General features: G+C 39.1%; 1 protein-coding gene across 1 annotated transcript in view; it reads left to right on the top strand.

The window, feature by feature from the left end:
- Window positions 1–19,921, top strand: part of LOC128454490 (deleted in malignant brain tumors 1 protein) — a 142,254-nt gene that overhangs the window by 682 nt on the left and 121,651 nt on the right. Inside the window, exons 2-7 of the mRNA XM_053437906.1 lie at window positions 174–217; window positions 7,021–7,184; window positions 11,320–11,358; window positions 11,737–12,039; window positions 15,271–15,309; window positions 15,758–16,060. Coding sequence (XP_053293881.1) covers window positions 7,127–7,184; window positions 11,320–11,358; window positions 11,737–12,039; window positions 15,271–15,309; window positions 15,758–16,060 — 742 coding nt within the window. The 5' untranslated portion in view covers window positions 174–217; window positions 7,021–7,126. The remainder of the gene's footprint in view (window positions 1–173; window positions 218–7,020; window positions 7,185–11,319; window positions 11,359–11,736; window positions 12,040–15,270; window positions 15,310–15,757; window positions 16,061–19,921) is intronic.

The raw sequence follows: 19,921 nt of genomic DNA, 5'->3' as shown, positions 1-19,921 counted from the left end.
AAAAGCAATTCTGTGTATATAAAACCTCTAGGGGTCATCAAAATCACCAAAATGACAAAACACACAAACACCAATGTCAGTGGGTGCAGTGATGTAAATGTGATTCAGTAGAAAACAGTCTAAATTAATTTGTGATTTAAAGCCAATGAATATTCTTTGTCACCTTCTTGCAGATGAAACTGAGGACAAGGAAAAAACTGTGTACGAAAATGTTCAGGTAAAGTTACGTCATCTTTTCTAACATCTGTCTTAGTCAGATTACTTTAATTGTTGCCAAAGTATGACCACACCACTGAAAAGAGTGATATATAATCTGTGGTTTAAGAACAGGAAACTTCGGAGCCCCCCCCCGGTAGTAAAAATAGTTTTATTTGACTTTATCTCTCCAGGTCCAAAGCGTGAACACCACTTAAGGATCAGAATCCATCCGATGATGCTGCAGCTCCTTCTGCTTCCTCCATCTAAAGCTTGATTGAAGTTGGGTCCATGCAATCCACTGAGGCCGGAGACACGACTCAGCCTGAACATATGAAATCTTCTTCCACATTCTGCCTTTTGGACAATGTCCAGTGTTATTGTTGCCGTGAGTCATGTGATATTTTCCCTGGGAAGATTTGGGGATTTTTTTCATTCAGAACCAGGAGCATCCAGAACAACTCTGCCCACTTTAAAACTGTTGTTGTGAAATATTTCATATCTTATTGAAAAAGATACCTGATGAATGTTAATATGAAATGTAAATATAGTATTTCTCGTACAGATTTGTTCTTATTCTTTCTATAGACCTGCAAGGAAGTGACATCTTTATATATTTCTGTGTCTAATGTTTATAATAGTGTTTTGCAGATCGGTGTGTATTGTTTTGCAAAAAGTGTGAAGATGACAGTTTGCTTATAGTGGTGCAGATCTGGGCCCATGTTTTGCTCCTTGAATGTAATGTTTTGATAATTTTGTACTACTTTTGATTTTAGTATTTATACAATCGAAAAAAACTGTTTTTTTTATCCATATCTTTTTATGAAGCTTTAGATTCATTTTTATATTTAAAATTAAAAAAACATGTCTGTCCTGCGTTTCCTCCTTTCCCCACCAGAGGGCGCTTCAACAGAAAATAACAATTCTTCATATTTCTATTGTTATCTTATATTTTATATCTCCTAGCCACTTTGATATGAATCCAGTTCATGAAAAAGTGTCATATAGTGTCTATATTTATAAATAGAAAAACATGTCAGTCTTGCGTTTCCTCCATTTCACCACCAGAGGGTGCATGCACAAAAACATCACAATTCATCATATTTCTATTTTTATCTTATATTTTCTTATATTACACTGTATTTTCTTATATTATTTTACATTTGTGAGTCCCTTATATTTTATACTTGTTGTTTCATGAACCTGTAGATTCAATTTACATTTAAAATTAGAAAAACATGTCAGTCTTGCGCTTCCTCCTTTTCACCACCAGAGGGTGCGTCAACAGAAAATCCCAATTCATCATATTTCTAGCTTTATCTTATTTTACATTTCCTAGCCACTTTTATGTGAATCCAGTTCATGAAAAAGTATCTTTAGTACTGTATTCATATTTATATTGAGGCTTTAGATTCACTTTTATATTAAAAATTTAAAAAAACATGTAAGTCCTGCGTTACCTCCTTTTCCCCACCAGAGGGTGCTTCAACAGAAAATCACAATTCATCATATTTCTTGTTTTATCTTATTTTACTTCTCCTAGCCACTTTTTTGTGAATCCAGTTCATGAAAAAGTGTCTTTCTTATTTTATCTATATTTTTTTATGAAGCTTAGGATCAGTTTTATATTTAAAAATAGAAAAACATGTCAGTCTTGCGTTTCCTCCTTTTCACCACCAGAGGGTGCATGCACAAAGACATCACATTTCATCATATTTCTATTTTTATCTTATCTTTTCTTATATTATACTATATTGTCTTATATTATTTTACATTTGTGAGTCCCTTATATTTTCTATACTTGTTGTTTCTAAAACCTGTAGATTCAATTTACATTTAAAATTAGAGAAACATGTCAGTCTTGCGATTCCTCCTTTTCACCACCAGAGGGTGCTTCAACAGAAAATCACAATTCATCATATTTCTAGCTTTATCTTATTTTACATCTCCTAGCCACTTTTATGTGAATCCAGTTTATGACAAAGTATCTTTAGTACTGTATTCATATTTATTATGAGGCTTTAGATTCACTTTTATATTAAAAATTAAAAAAACATGTAAGTCCTGCGTTACCTCCTTTTCCCCACCAGATGACGCTCCATCACAAAATCACAATTCATCATATTTCTATTTTTATCTTCTCTTATCTTATATTATATTTTCTTATCTTATTTTAAATTTGTGGGTGCCTTATATTTTATACTTGTTGTTTTATGAACCTGTAGATTCAATTTACATTTAAAATTAGAGAAACATGTCAGTCTTGCGTTTCCTCCTTTTCACCACAAGGGGTTGCTCTAGAATCTATTTCTGATGCTGCATGAACAAAACTCCACAATTCATCATATTTCTATAAAAACAAGGTCAAGCAAGGTTAATTTTTCAAATGTAAAAATTTAAGAAGAAGAGGTGGACTCAAAGTCGTTTGCACAAGGCACATACTTGCTTTAAAAATACAGAAAATGAAGAGAAATTGAACGTAGGAGGAAGCAGTAACAGTCAGATGAGTGTCTGACAGTGCGGCAGGTTCAGGATGACACTGCAAACCATGAAGGTAAATATGCTGATATATAGATCTGAGAGCTTATGGGAATAATGGGAGGTTTTGTGAGTTGCCCGTTTTGTTTTGTTCTGAATTTGAAGTGACAACATGGCTTTAAATGGAACAACTGGAAATGACTTGACGAACGTTCTAAAAACAAGTGAAACTATTAAGATAAGATAAGATAAGATAAACTTTGTGGATCCCACGTCAGGGAATTCACTTGTTACAGCAGCAGATAGTGGAAATGATGTTGTGAAAGAAAGGAAAGAGGCATAAAATAAAAATAATACAATCTAGTTATTGTTAAATTCTTTTGTAACAATTTTAGCTTTGCTAAGAAAAGTACTTTTTCAGCATTTTCACTGTGTCCTTCACTTTATTCACTCATCCACCAACTTTAAGGTCATTGACAGTATCTGAGATCCTTTCCCAGTTTACAGTACGGATTGGATCCACTGTTCGTTATTTAGCATAAAGATAATATCATGATGAATGTCTGTGTGTGTAGGTTTTACTTTATTATATCTGTCGATCAACAGATTTTAGAAAAGGTTTGCTGTGTTTATATAAAACCTCTAGGGGTCACCTGGCCTGACGTTGTCATACTCATAATTCTAATCAGAATATGAGTCTGATACCGCTCCATTGGGCTGTGATTAAGGGGCGTGTTTCAACCGAACCAGGAAAACAAATGCCTCTTCGCTCAATTGGATAGACCTACAACCAATCAGAGCAACGTAGTATGTGACGCATGTAAAGCGACGCAAAACAGACCTCAACTGCACGCACGCTGGAAGAAGTAGAAGAAGATCAGTAAAAACGATTTTTGCCGGTGTTGTAAAAATAATTTAAGGATACACGGAGAACTTACCAACACGATCAGCGTTTTTGAGAGAAACAGTAAATGTAACAGCACATAAACATACCACATACTTTTGCCGTTATCAGACTACTGTAAAAACGGCATTTAATAATTTTTTTCTAGAGTTAAGAGTGAGTTTTTAGGTTAGCACATTTTTCCTTACAAAGTGGTAATGGAACTGAGGGAGGGAGAAAAGAGGGGCCTCTATGGGCCCTGTAGCCTCCTGTTAACGGTGAAGATTTGATTACACAGGGTTGATACTGAGGCCGAATGTTTAACACATATACCACCAGCTATGTGTCACTTGTATGGAATAACTTTGGAAAAATGGAAAACGCATTGCACTTTTAGGAGACCCGTTGACCCAGTTGTATGAAAACATATACTTACTTGTTGCTCCAACATTAACCCCACAGCGTCCCAACATTTGTGTTTCTTGGTGTTGTCTTCATACAACATGAGCTGAGCATCATACAACTCACTGTACCTCTTGTGATGGAAATCTGGAGATACAAGAGGCTGGAAACAACAGAGTTATCTACGTGTATTAAATAAGGGGCTTTCTGAAGAAAGGATCAACACACCAAGAGTCCTAAGGATCTCAGAGTGAAGATGCAGAACAGTCCAAAACACAGATCTTATATAGGAGGACTGAGGGCTGTCCCTCTGAGCCAATCCAGACAGGTTCCATAGGTGGGGGAAGGAGAGGAATCTAAACATTAGCAGCTGATTCACATGTGTTTCCTTAGGTGATAAGAAGACATACACTACTTCCTCTGATGGATAATTAAGTCACAAAAGGTCTCACCTTATTCACGTCATAAACAGTTCCGACCATAAAACAGCTCAAGTCTTAAACATTTGATGTATGTAAATAAAAGTCATAAAAGTCTCTTACAAGGCTGCAGAAACTTACTATCCAAATACAAAAATAGTTTGTCAACCATGTTTAGTTAATTTTTCTACTACACTCTCCACTTCAATTATTCATTTAATGTCATCTATCTTCAAGAACTTCTTCGCTGTTTGCTCCGTTCAATGTCGGGTGTCGAGGGAAAATGACGTATTCTCCACTCAAGCCTATGTGGAGAATATGTAGCCCACCCCCCTCTCTCTTTTTATCTATATGACTGCTTGTGTGGCTGTAGTGGATGGGCAGAGGGGGACATTGAATAATGTGATTGGTAAAATTGGTAAAACAAAAACTCCAGGACAACAGAAGGGAAATACAAAGTATGGGATGCATATTTGATCATTTATATCCTAGAAAATATGTCATCAATATCGTTTTAAATCATTTTTCAGTGTGTCTCCTGCCGCGATACGCTTGTGGCGACCGAACATATAGACTCGATGCAGAAACCATCGCTGCAGGGTGTGAGGCACTCCTTGGAGTGGCGATGTGCTTCAGCTTCCGGTGTGAACCCGGCATGAGGTCTGAACTCTGATCCACTTCCTCCTACAGCACAATTGATAGAATGCATCCCATCATTCTTCTCTTTGTCATTTTTCTCCTATAAGCATATGAAGCCCGATTTTTATCACATTTCTTCTTCAAATATAGTTTATTGCTCTGTTCTTGTTGCACTATGTGACTGTTTCACCAATGTAGCTTGTTTAGAATTTGTTATTTTTGTTAACACATGTTTATTTCATTATTCTATAGATATTAAAATGATAACTATATTTAGATTATGACTCGTTGATTGACGATTCACTCAGTAAAACTTCCTTCCATAAAACTGTGGTTTGTTAAGTTCTACGCTTGAATTCGATATAAAATATTTAATGAGTGATAACAGACGTGGAGAAACTTTTTAAAAGCTTGTAAAACCAACAACCACAGTCACTTCCTCTTTTAAGTTCAAGAAACCTTTTCACAGAAGCTTGATTATAAATTCAAAGAGCTAAATGTGGTTATAAGTGTGATTAACGTTCACATTCATCAGGTTCCTCTAAAGGCACATAGTCAAGGATCCATACTGTGACTCAAACCACATCTATACGTACGAGCTCGTCATGAACCTAAACTTCTCTTTTTTCTTTCTCTACTGAATAACATGTCAATTTATCAAACAGATCTATTTTGCTAGAACCGATATGTTACAAAAGATAACTAATAACATGACAGCAGGAACATTATTTATTAAACACAAGTAGTTTTGCTCAATGTGTGCGATTATGTCTGAGAAAGAAAAGCAACGATTACAAGCTTTTTATGTGGCTCATAATAAGAATTCTGCCCCTAAATGAGGATGAGTATAGAAGACACGTAGTATCTCACCATGTTCAAAAACGTGAAAGAAAATTCTTGCATGCACCGAATCAATGTCAGAATTTAAACGAAAATCGGTTTAGTAGGTTTGGATTAATCCTGCTGACGGGCAAGGCAGCGCACTTTTATTTACGAGCCAAATAAAAGAAAAAAAGAGTAGAATAAAAGAAGGATACATCTGTATAAAAGGGGTCACCAACATCACAACAATGACAAAACACACAAAAACCAATATCAGTGGGTGAAGTGATGTAAATGTGATTCAGTAGAAAACAGTCTAAATTCATTTGTGATTTAAGGCCAATGAATATTCTTTGTCACCTTCTTGCAGATGAAAGTGTGGACACGGAAAAAAACACTTAGGAAATGAAGGGAAAGTTATGTCCTCTTTTCTAACAACTGTCTTAGTGAGATTACTTTACTTGTTGTCACAGTACAATCACACCACTGAAAATAGTGATACATAATCTGTGGTTTAAGAAAAGGAAACTGTGGTAGCAAAACTAGTTTTATTTGACTTTATCTCTCCAGGTCATAAGCGTGAACACCACTTCTGGATCAGAATCCATCTGATGATGCTGCAGCTCCTTCTCCTTCCTCCATCTATAGCTTGATCAAAGCTGGGTCCATGAAATCCACTGAGGCCGGAGACACGACTCAGCCTGAACATATGAATTTATCTTCCACATTCTGCCTTTTGGACAATGTCCAGTATTATTGTTGCCGTGAGTCATGTTATATTTTTCAACCAGAACCAGAACCAGGAGCATCTGGAACAGCTCCTCCAACTTTAAAACTGTTATTGTAATACATTTCATGTTTTAATGAAAAAGATACCTGATGAATGTTATTATTCACACCACTGAAAATACTGATATATAATCTGTAGTTTAAGAAAAGGAAACTTCAGAGCCCCTGCAGTCAGTTCATCACATTATCAGAACTTGAACAAGATCAATGTGTTTACTGACAGACCTCGATATGTTCTCTTGTTAGGAGACAATCATTGTTATTTATCTATTGTCATGTTGTGGTTCATGTTGATGACACTCTGAGTATTAGGCCACGTCCACAGAGTTCACACCTCCTCACTGTAGATTTGTCTAAACATATTCATAAACCAGAGGTATTTCCTCGATGCAGTTTGAATTCACTGAGACGTGTGGATGAGAGACGAGCACCCTGACTGCTGCTGGGCTGATTGAGGTCTGAACTCTGATCCACTTCCTCGTTCGGCTCATTTGACAGAATGCATCCCATCATTCTCCACTTTCTCATTTCTCTGCTTCAAGCATATGAAGCTCGAGGTAAACACTCAATTTTTTATCACATTTCTTCTTCAAATATAGTTTTATTGCTCTGTTCTTGTTGCACTGTGTGACAGTTTCAGCAATGTACCTTGTTTTAGAATTTTGTTGTTGTTGTTAATAATTGTTTATTCCATTATTCTATAAATATTAAAATGATAACTATATTCAAATTACGACTTGTTGATTGACGACACACTCAGTATATATCTGTGGCTTTTCAGGTTAATCTGAACTCTTTATAAAATATATAATGAGTATTGGTGCAGCGGTGTATCAGCCGTACATCGGTAGCGGCCGATATTCGCCTTGTTTACTGCCATCAGCGCATCGTTAATAAACTTGACTTTCACCGATGGCATTGGCCGATGTTCATTGATATGTTTTCTGCAGCCTGCCAATCTGGCATTCAGATTATATCCCTAGGTGGTGGTACACTCACACACCAAGAAGGCCACATGGTTCGGTCCGCCTGACTCTGGTACAAAACGATATGGTTGCAAGATTGTATCTTCGTCTCCAGTAGCCATATTCTACAGAGGTAATGGATGGCCAAAAACCCGGGCGCTCGTGTCTCGTGGAGGAGGGAGTAGCAGGTCGATCTGAGGAGGGCTGAAGAATTAGCAGTTGAGGAAAGTCTACTGTTGCTGAGTCACTTCCTCTTTCACACGTTTTGCTTTAGTTCTAGAAACTGTTATCTTTTCACAGAAGCTTGATTATGAATTCATAGAGCTAAATTTGGTTATCAGTTAAATGTTCAGTCAAGGGTCAATACTGTTGGGACAGTGTTCTTGTGAAACCAAAGGTCTCCTCTTCGGCCTACATGGTAGTCAAAACCTGAAACTACATGTTCTTTGTTTAGTTAGTACGTTGTTAGTGTTTTTATACTCTATTATATTCATTATAGATGTTTTTATTTCAAAAATGTTATTTCATTAATGTTGCATAAATGAATTTTGCCAACCTCTACACTGTCAAGAACTTCATAACCTTCACTGTTCATTATATAATCTTTAATAGTAAATTTTGAGATTTGTAATTGAACTAGATGAGATTGACCTTTACATTTGATTGTTGGTCCCTGATACCAGGGTGGTGCCCTGTCTTTTATAAATTATAATTACTAATTGTTTTATTCTTAATTTATAATTGTACAGTTTTTCATTAATTATTTTATTATTCTTTATTGATAACTTTATCGTTTTTTAAATCAATAATTGCATTATTTTTAATAAATAATTGTATTATTTTAACAATCACATTTTATTATTATTAATAATTAGCCAACATCAAGTGTTTCTTTTATTGTACAAGGATACTGTGACTCAACCATATTAACGTTTCTACAATACACTCCTGATCAAAATCTTAAGACCAGTTAAAAAATTGCATGAATTTGCATTTTGCACTGTTGAATCTTAGGAAGGTTCTAAGTAGAGTTTCAAAATGCAAAAAGAAGAAATGGGAACAAGAGACCAAAAGTTGTGAGCAGGCAATTTATTGAAAACAACAATTTAACTCAAATAGGCTGTTCATCAGCTGATCAAAAGTTTAAGACCACAGCCTTTAAAAGCCAAAATCTGTGCAAAAATTTGGATTCCATGTCATTTCCTGTCAAGTAATCACACTGTGAAGATCTCTTGATGGCAAAGGCAAAAAAGCTCAGCGTCTTTGAACGTGGTAGGATTGTTGAACTGCAGAAACAAGGCCTCTCACAACGTGCCATCGCTGCTGAGGCTGGACGCAGTAAGACAGTCATTTTGCATTTCTTAAAAGATCCTCAGGGTTATGGTACAAAAAAATCAAGTGGTAGACCCAAAACAATCTAACCTGCGCTGAGCCGGAGGATCCGAATGGCTGTCGGTCAAGACACGGGACGATCCTCGTCCCAAATTCAGGCCATTACTGGTGCTGACTGCAGCCCAGTAACCATCAGAGGGCATCTGCGATAGCCTGGATGCCAGACGAACTTAGCCCCGCCCACAACATTTTGGTCGGGCAGTTCGGTCTGGAGTCGCTCCATTGGGAAAAAATTATGGGGCGTGTTTCAACTGACCAGGAAGTAAAATTCCTCTTCGCTCAATTGGATAGACCTACAACCAATCAGAGCAACGTAGTATGTGACGTATGCTAAGCAACGCATTGTGAGTTATTTACTAACGCCGGGTTCACACCGGACGCTTCAGCGCAGCGCCAAGCCTTAAATAACAGCTGGCTCCCATCCACTCCCATGTTAAAACTTTGGGCCGGTCACACCGGAGGCTGAAGCACCGCGAGGCAGCCTTGGCGCAGCGCGGTGCTTCAGCCTCCGGTGTGACTGGCACAAAGCCGTGCAGCGATCTACTGGATCAACGGGTGATATTATTAGCGCTGCCCGGCGGTTCAGCGTCGCTTCAGTGTCCGGTGTGAACAGCCAAGCGCTGGGGCGATAGGGATTAGCGCTGTGCTTTGGCGTCGCCTCCACGTTCTGTGTTCCTCTTTCAAAATGAATGCGCTGTCGATGTCTTCTAAAACAGACTCAATGGCAGCATCTACACATCGCAGCTCGCCAGCGGCAGCCATGTTTGTTGAAAATGAATTCAACCCGAGGGCACTGTGATGACGTGGTTGATTACGTTACCGTTGATCATCTGTCAATCATCGTATAAAGCCCGCCCTGACAATCTGATTGGCCCGGTCGGGCCATAATTTTTTCCCAATGGAGCGACTCCAGACCGAACTGCCCGACCAAAATGTTGTGGGCGGGGCTAAGTTCGTCTGGCATCCAGGCTACATCTGCGAAGGAAGGGCTTCAAAAACAAGAAACGTCTTCAAAGGCCACGTCTCCTTCAACGCCACAAAATTGCCCGTTTAGACTTTGCAAGGGAGCACCAAACATGGGACATTCAAAGGTGGAAGAAAGTTTTATTTTCTGACGAGAAAAGATGTAACCTTGATGGTCCTGATGGCTTTCAACGTTACTGGCATGACAAGGAGATGCCACCTGAGATGTTTTCTACGCGGCACAGTGGAGGGGGCGCCATCATGATCGGGGGTGCTTTTTCCTTCAATGGAACAATGGAGCTCCAGGTTGTGCAGGGGCGTCAAACAGCAGCTGGCTATGTGGAGATGTTGCAGCGGGCATCCCTCATGACTGAGGGCCCTGGTCTGTGTGGTAACGACTGGGTTCTTCAGCAGGACAACGCTCCAATTCACAATGCCCGTCTGACCAAGACTTTTTTCCAGGAGAATAACATCACTCTTTTGGACCATCCTGCGTGTTCCCCTGATCTTAATCCAATTGAGAACATTTGGGGATGGATGGCAAGGGAAGTTTACAAAAATGGACTTCAGCTTCAGACAGTGTATGCCCTTCGTGAAGCCATCTTCACCACCTGGCGCAACATTCGCATTAGCCTTTTGGAAACACTTGCATCAAGCATGCCAAAACGAATTTTTGAAGTGATCAACAATAATGGTGGAGCTACTCATTACCGAGTCAGTTTTTGACACTTTAATTTTTTTTTAAAGTTGAGTTTTTTTTTTTTTTTTGAGCTGTGGTCTTAAACTTTTTATCAGCTGATGAACAGCCTACTTCAGTTAAATTGTTGTTTTCAATAAATTGTCTGCTCACAACTTTTGGGCTCTTGTTCCCATTTCTTCTTTTTGCATTTTGAAACTCTACTTAGAACCTTCCTAAGATTCAACAGTGCAAAATGCAAATTCATGCAATTTTTTAACTGGTCTTAAGATTTTGATCAGGAGTGTATACTGTCACTTTTTATTGTTTTCGAGAACAGATTTTTTTAAACAGTCAATGGTGCAGAGTGAAACTAATAACACTTTGTGTTTATACTATTTGGGTTATTGCAGAAACAGAATAAACTTTATAACTGTTCACGCGTTTGGGTAATATATACTTTTGAATGATTAAAACTGGTGTTATGTTTTCATATATTGCATGCCAGCTTTATCAGAGATGTGTCAAGCAACGTTGTCCTCCTGTTGTGGCTTCGCTCTGTCTATTGTTGCTGGAAAATAGGTATAGCAGATATAGATTAACTATTTAAGGCCAAGATCCTCCTATCAATAAATAATTTGACCACACTCTCTCTCTCTCCCTCTCTCCCATTTCCCCTCCTCCCTCTTGATTCAGCCAATGGCGTGCAAACCTCAGCAAAGAGACCATTTCAAGGTAAGAACGAGCTCTATAGGAAAAACTCCCGCTGCCCAGACACGCGTGATCAGTAGAAAACATGTCTGCATCCAGGTCACAGCAAGGATCAGTAGCAGGCTGTGTGTCAGTGAAAGAGAGTACAGGAGGTAGATCAGTGCCTGGGGCTTTTTTAACTGTTAGGAATAGACTCATTTCATAGGGATGTATTTCTTGCTATTTGCTATCATTACATTAGAGCTTACTAGTCTGTCATTTTCTGTTTCAAATGCTAAAGATCTTAACCACACAACCTGAACCTCCTCACCTCACTGAAAGACAAAAATGACAGTTTTGTTGAGCAACATGAATCAGAAAGAGAAAAGCCCTGACAGATTTTGCCTGCTCGTGTCTTCAAAGTGCAACTGGTGAATGGAAGCAACAGGTGTGAGGGCAGAGTGGAGGTGCTCTCCTTCGGCGTACGGGGCACAGTGTGTGATGACGAATGGGACATGGTGGACTCTAACGTGGTGTGTAGGCAGCTGAACTGCGGGGTGGCTGTGGAGATGAGCGCCAGCTCCAGATTTGGACCAGGCTTGGGGTTCATAGCGCTGGACGACGTGGACTGCAGAGGACATGAAGCAGACCTCAGCCAGTGCAGAAGTCGGGGCTGGGGCATTCACAACTGTGGCCACAATGAGGATGTGGGCGTCACCTGCAGAGGTATGGCCTTCATACACCTTTAGTTTGGTTGAGACAGTGTAGAAGTCTATTTCATTTCATTTACTGCATTTTCTTTTTGGTGCTGCCTGAAGCAGCAATGGTGGGGGCAAACAGCTTTCAGGGTCCTTCCACACCACCCTGGGACAAATTTGGTTCAATTAAGTGCCCCCTGCTTTAATCTCAATAAGACTGGGCTTCTGCTTTGAATATCAGAGTTGTGACTTAGTATTTTTTTAAGCATAAAAGCAAATGAACAATATTCAAAAACAATTAAATCCCTCACAAAAGCCAATTCATTAGCCTGAAAAAAATAAATAAAATAATAATCCTTACAATTTCAATAGGGCCTACTGTCTCACTGTCTGTTCTGTGCTCGGGCCCTAATTAGACAGTTGGCAGGTTATTGTGATACATGTAATGTAAAGGTGATCACTGATTCTCTGCCTTAACCACGTTTCATTGTTTCTCAGTAAACTGATTTCCTGCATGCATTTAAACACAGCGACTTACTGCCTGTGTGATGCTCCAGCAAACAGAATTTGCTGGTACAGAATATATTATGTTAAGTGCCTTGAGATAAAGTATTTTGATCTGGCCCTATACAAATAAAATTAGGATTAGAAACAAAATACTGTTTAAAAGTGAATCAGTTTAAAAAGAGGTTAAAAACTCACCTGCATAGAATTCTATTTTTTTAAATAAAAAACATGTTTTGAGGCAAATATTATTACTACTATTTTAATTATAATTATAACAAGGATTGTCCAAGGTAATAGCAATATTAAATAAATACTCAAAGTTCAAAGAGAATATTAATATGAATTAAAATGACAATTTCTACAATTTCTAGGACTGCAAAGCAGCGCCGAACGGGCCTGAGCACATGTATTTTGAAGCGATGCATGTGTTTTGCGCACTACGGCAAGGATAAATGCTTCATTCATGAGTCCATCACGTAGGTTGATTCTTGCCTGCTAATTGCTCCTTACGGTCAACACTGTCAATTGCATATCACACTGTGAAAAGGTTATGTAATTTAAATGATAGTTGAAAAACAAAGCTTATTTCCTGTTGCGAGTAGGTGACGCCATCAGTATAATTACAAACTGACTAATAGATCTGTTCAAGAAGGTGCTCTGATGGAGCGTGAGCAATTTTGTGTCAATTAGACAATGTCACAACTTCATTTTCACACTGATCAGTAGGTGGCGCTTTGACCCTGAGGAAATATTGTCACGTAGAGCTGTTCAGGCTTGGACTCTGATCATAAGACAGAAGTTTGGTGGTGATAGGACAATGCACAGTGGAGTTATGACAACATCGTCTCCTTTGGCGAAGGATGAACCTTCGCTGTACCTCAATGTTTACACGGTTTGAGGAAATGTCCCAATTCTGAGAGACAGAGAGAGACGTCACCTTTGCAAGACATAAAGATTCCTTTGATCTTTGACCCCTGTCACTGCAGGAGTGAAGTTGTTTGTTTACAGCTCAGCATCAAAGGATTTTGTCCGAGATACAAAACATTGTGTTTTGAATAGCGTGTAATCAAACTTTGACGCCACACCACAGTCACACCGTTTGACGAAAAATCGATCTTTGAGTTAATTTGTATCTCCATCTTGTTGTGATGACACTCATCTCAATTTGAAGTCGATCTGATTTAAGCCCTGGTACAGGTACCTCAAAGTAAAAATGGGAAATTTGGACGAAATGGTCACTAAATGCCAAATGGCGTGCTTCCTGTTGTGATTTTCTAATTGCACCTCCAGACTTTTTTGTTTGACTGGTAATGATTCACCTGTGTTTCGATTGTTGTGAAGATCGGTCAATAACATTTTAATTAATCAGATGAATCTATGTTGCTAGAACCGATATGTTACAAATCAATAACTAATAAAAAAATTAAGGCAGGAACATTATTTATTAAACACCAATAGTTTTGCTCACTGTGTGCAATTAGGTCTGAGAAAGAAAAGCAACGACAACAAGCTTTTTGTTTAGCTCATTATAAGAATTCTGTCCCTAAATGAGGATGAATATATTTCAGAAGACACATAGTATCTCACCATGTTAAGGAAAGTAAAAGAAAATTCTCACATGGACCGAATCCACGTCAAAATTCAAAGGAAATCAGTTTAGTAGGTTTGTAATAATCCTGCTGACGGGCAAGGCAGGACACTTTTATTTACAATTTACAACCAGTATAACAGAATAAAAAGAGAAGAATAAAAGAGGTAAAGAAATAAAAAGAATAAATCTGTATGAAAACATAGAATTAAGTTCAAAGAGAAAAACAATCCAAATGAAACAATCAAATCTCAAACATGTAATTCATTCAATATGTTTTGAATCAAAGCATCTTATTCCCTTTAGATTGGGATTGTCATGACAATTCTTTCTGTAATTGTTCATAAAAATGTATGACCAGAGGATGGAGGTATAGAGGAGAAGTTAGGAGTCACCAAGTTTAGTAGCTCTATAGAGCAGTGTTCGCTCTGAACCTGCCTGTTCGCTTGTCCTTTGTTGATGCCCTGGACCTACTTCAGAATTATTCCTTGTCATTAGTTAGTCCTAACCCTAACCATCAAACATTTCTACAATATACTGTCACTTTTTATTGTTTTTGTGCACAGATTTCTATAAACAGTCAATGGTGCAGAGTGAAGTTATAAAACTTTGTGTTTATCCTACCTGGTTTATCTGCAATGAAGACTTTAAGTCATGTTTTTGATATATGAAACAGAATTAGCTTTATTACTGTTCACGCTTGTGGGTAATATATACGTTTTAATGATTAGATAAACTCTTGTTATGTTTTTCTATATTGCATGCCGGCTATATCAGAGATGTGTCAAGCAACGTTGTGCTTCTACTTTGAAGAAAAAATTGCCATCCAGTTTAGCAGAAGACATAGAGGAAGACATGTTAACTCGGTCCATAGACTTAAGGCACTCTGAATTAAACACTGCACTTCATGTTCCCTCCCTTTCCTTGCTGCTAACATGGCCTACAATTTAAAGGAAAAAGTTAGATGTTCTGTTGTAACTGGTGAAGTGAACAGTCTGAAAATGCCTCCTGTTGTGGCTTCGCTCTGTGTCTAGTGTTGCAGGAAAATAGATATAGCAGATGTAGAGTAACTATAGAAGGCCAAGATCCTCCTTTCAACTAATAATTTGGCCATACTCTCTCTCTCTCCCTCTCTCCCATATCCCCTCCTCCCTCTTGATTCAGCCAATGGCGTGCAAACCTCAGCAAAGACACCGTTTCAAGGTAAGAACGAGCTCTATAGGAAAAACTCCTGCTGCCCAGACGCAAACATGTCTGCATCCAGGTCACGGCAAGGATAGCAGGCTGTGTGTCACTGAAAGAGAGTACAGGAGATAGATCAGTGCCTAGGGCTTTTTTAACCCCCACTTATTTGCTATGCAACCTCCCACCCTCCTGCGGCCACCTCTCTCAATCCAAGGAGTCATGTGGCTTATTGTTTGGCTTAACCTGGCAGAACTAGACTCATTTCATAGGGATGTATTTCTTGCTATTTGCTATCATCACATTAGAGCTTACTAGTCTGTCATTTTCTGTTTCAAATGCAAAAGATCTTAACCACACAACCTGAACCTCCTCACCTCACTGAAAGAGAGAAATTGCTGTTTTGTTGAGCAACATGAATCAGAAAGAGAGAGGTCCTGACAGATTTTGCCTGCTTGTGTCTTCAAAGTGCAACTGGTGAATGGAAACAACAGGTGTGAGGGCAGAGTGGAGGTGCTCTCCTTCGGCGTGTGGGGCACAGTGTGTGACGACCACTGGGACATGGTGGACGCTAACGTGGTGTGTAGGCAGCTGGACTGCGGGGTGGTCGTGGAGATGGGTGTCAGCTCCAGATTTGGACCAGGCTTGGGACTCATAGCGCTGGATGACGTGGACTGCAGAGGACATGAAGCAGACCTCAGCCAGTGCAGAAGTCTGGGCTGGGGCATTAACAACTGTGGCCACAGTGAGGATGTGGGCGTCACCTGCAGAGGTAAGGCCTTCATACACCTTTAGTTTGGCTGAGACAGTGTAGAAGTCTATTTCATTTCATTTACTGCATCTTCTTTTTTATTTTTTTGGGTGCTGCCTGAAGCAGCAATGGTGGGGGCAAACGGATTTGAGGGTCCTTCCACACCACCCTGGGACAAATTTAGTTCAATTAAGTTCCCCCTGCTTTAATCTAAATAAGACTGGGCGTCTGATTTGAATATCAGAGTGATGGATTAGTCTTCTTTTTTTAAGCATAAAAGCAAATGATCAATATTCAAAAACAATTAAAGCCCTCAAGAAGCCAATTCATCTGCCTGAAAAATAAAATAAAAATAATAATCCTTACAGTTTCAATAGGGCCTCACTGTCTCACTGTCTGTTCGGATCTCGGGCCCTAATTATACAGTTAGCAGGTTATTGTGATACATGTAATGTAAAGGTTATTGCTGATTCTCTGCCTTAACAGGATTTCTTTGTTTCTCTAGAAAATGATTTCCTGCATGTATGTAAACACAGTGACTAACTGGCTGTGTGATGCTCCAGTAAACAGAATTAGCTGGTGCAGAATGTATTATGTTAAGGGCCTTGAGATTATGTATATTATGATCTGGCCCTATACAAATAAAATGAGGATTAGAAACAAAATTCTGTTTAAAAGTTTAAAAAAAAAAAAAAAAACTCATGCATTGTATTTAATTTTTTAATAAAAAAATTATGTTGTGAGGCAATTTTGTTTTGAAAGGTGCTGTAGAAATATTATTATCATTATAATGTTTTACAATTATGATTATAACAAAGTTATCCAAGGTAATAACAATAATAATTAAATACTGAAAATCAAAAAGAATATTAATATGAACTCAAATTAAAATGTTTACAATTTCTAGGACTGCAAAGCAGAACAGGCCTGAGCCCATGAATTTTAAAGCCATGCATGCATTTTGCGCACTGCGGCAAGGATAAATGCTTCATTCATGCGTTTCACATGATGTTGATTCTTGGCTGTGTCGTGTCTTTCAAGCAGCAGAGTGTTGTCGAAGAAGATGTTGAAGGAAGGAAACCGCTGACCCAGTACTTATATGTTTATTGTTTACAATGTTTATTACACGGAAGTATTACAGGTCAGGACGAGGTCTAGAAACATGGAGATAACACACAAGCCAAATAGTGAAAATCTGCCTTGCCTATGCAGGACAAGGACTCTTATAGGGGAGATGTTTACCACAAACTTAGAGATATAATGACGTCACCTATAGGGTCTCTGACTAAATATGGAAATGTTTTGGTACCTTAAGTTGAAGGTGCCATCTAAATCTTTACCCATCCATTAGCAGGTCAGAGATTATTCCAAAAAGAGATAGAACTAATGATAAACATATGGAATATTCCATAAAAAGCCTGAGAATTTAGGAATAAACACGCCTAAGATGTTAACGTGTCATTCTGGTTTATAAGCATGTTAGAAAGATCCATTAGCTGAATATACGACATCTGCTCATTAAAGTCCACGCTATCAATTTCATATCACACTGTGAAAATGTAATGTAAATTGAACTAGGGCTACGTTGTAGCACTTGCGGGCCCGAGCACCCGCACGTTGAAGCCTGTTGCGGTCGGTGGAGAGAGCGATCGATGACCAAGCGCACATCATCGATCGAGCATGCACTTCTCCACGTTGCATGCGTTTTGCGCTCTGCGGCAGTAGGTTTGCCAGTAGGTGGCGCCATCACTATTATTACGCACAGACATATAGATCTCTTCATGTAGGCGCTCTGATGTAGCGTGAGCAATTTTGTGTCAATCGGACAATGTTAACACAACTTAATTTTCACACTGATCAGTAGGTGGCGCTATGACCCTGAACTAATATTTATATGTGGAGCTGTTCAGATCAGTATTGTGATCATAGGTCAGTAGTTTGGAGCCGGTTGGATAATGCAGAGTGGATTAACAAATTACTTCCTGTTTCCTGGCGAATCAGTAGGTGGCGCTATGACACTGAGGAAATATTGACACATAGAGCTGTTCAGGCTTGTACTCTTATCATGTGACAGAAGTTTGGTAGTGATAGGACAATGCACAGTGGAATTATGAAAACATCGTGTCCTTTGGCGAAGGATGATCCTTCGCCAAACATCAATGTTTACATGGTTTGAGGAAATGTCACAATTCTGACCTTGATTCAATGACTTGACTGAGTTCATTTGAGCTGTATATCTTAAAGCAGCCAGGAGCAGTTCATCAAAGTATAAAACATGTCACTTCATGTTGCCACCAGGGGGCGCTGTAATTTCAAGTCATAATTTCTGTGTAGATGTCATCAGGATGGCACCCTTGTCTTACATGTCTAGTTTGGACTCGATTGGACAATGTATGTCCGAGATACAGAACCTCGTGTTTTGATGGCGTTTAATCAAACTCAAGACGCCACGCCACGGTCACACGGTGTGACGAAAGGTCAATCTCTTAATCACTTTTTATCTCCATCTTGTTGTGATGGCACTGATCTTAATTTGAAGTTAATCTGATGAAAGCCCTGGGACAAGTGCATCAAGTAAAAATGTGGAATATGGAAAAAAAATGGCCACTTAATCCAAAATGGCGGCCTCCCTGTTTGGTCAAGCATACCTATCCAAGATATTTTTTTGTTTGTTATGAAACGACACATGTCCCGATAGATTTGTATAAATGTCGGCCATCGTAGTGCCGGGGTTGCCCTATAGGGGGCGCTGGTCAGTTTTTTTGCCACGCCCATTTCTTAAAACCATATGAATATCTTCAGGGGGGGGCTGTTGTTACACACATGTAGTTTGAGAGAGATAGAATCATGAACACTGAAGTTACAGCAATTTCGTGTTTCACGGCGAGTTGATGAACTTTAATGCCACGCCATTCATATGGCGTTTGACGAAAAGTCACGGTAATCTTATGTCTTCATTGTCAATGTCTTGGGACCCATTTGATACAGTTTGACATGGTTGAGGTCAGTGGATGAGGAGAAATTCATCCAAGTGTAAGACAAGCAAAAAACAAGACATTTCCTGTTGCCACCAGGGGGCGCTGCGGTTTTAAGTCATCATTTATGCATAGATGTCATCAGGCGGGGACTATTGTCTTACATGTCTAGTTTGGACTTGATTGGAACATGTATGTCCGAGATACAGATGCCCGTGTTTTGATGGCGTGTAACCAATTTTTAACGCCATGCCACGGTCACACGGTGTGATAAAAAAAAAATCCCTCAATCATTTTTTATCTCCATCTTGTTGTGATGACACTCATCTGAATTTGAAGTTGATCTGATGAAAGCCCTGGGACAAGTACGTAAAAGTAAAAATGTGGGATATTGCCAAAATGGCCACTAAAAGCAAAATGGCGGACTTCCTGTTGCGTTTTTCATAATGCTCCATGAGACTTTTTTTCATGACTGGTCACGATACACCTATATCCAGATTTTGATGAAAATCCGTTATGTGGAAACCTAAGGGCTGGTTCCAGGGGGCGCTGTTGAGCCGTTTTGCCACGCCCATTTCCAAACACTCCAGATTACGTAAATTTTCACCACTCTCTAATTTACTGGAAAGTTTCAAAACTTTTTGAGCACGTTGAAGCCCTCAAAAAGCCAATTCATTGTTCGGAGAATAATAAGAACGAGCACCCGCACGTTGAAGCCTGTTGCGGTCGGTGGAGAGAGCGATCGATGACCAAGCGCACATCATCGATCGAGCATGCACTTCTCCACGTTGCATGCGTTTTGCGCTCTGCGGCAGTAGGTTTGCCAGTAGGTGGCGCCATCACTATTATTACGCACAGACATATATATCTGTTCATGTAGGCGCTCTGATGTAGCGTGAGCAATTTT

The sequence above is a fragment of the Pleuronectes platessa genome, chromosome 13 (assembly GCF_947347685.1).
Source record: "Pleuronectes platessa chromosome 13, fPlePla1.1, whole genome shotgun sequence".
NCBI lineage: Eukaryota > Metazoa > Chordata > Actinopteri > Pleuronectiformes > Pleuronectidae > Pleuronectes > Pleuronectes platessa.
This window is presented reverse-complemented; position numbering and strand designations above follow the sequence as displayed.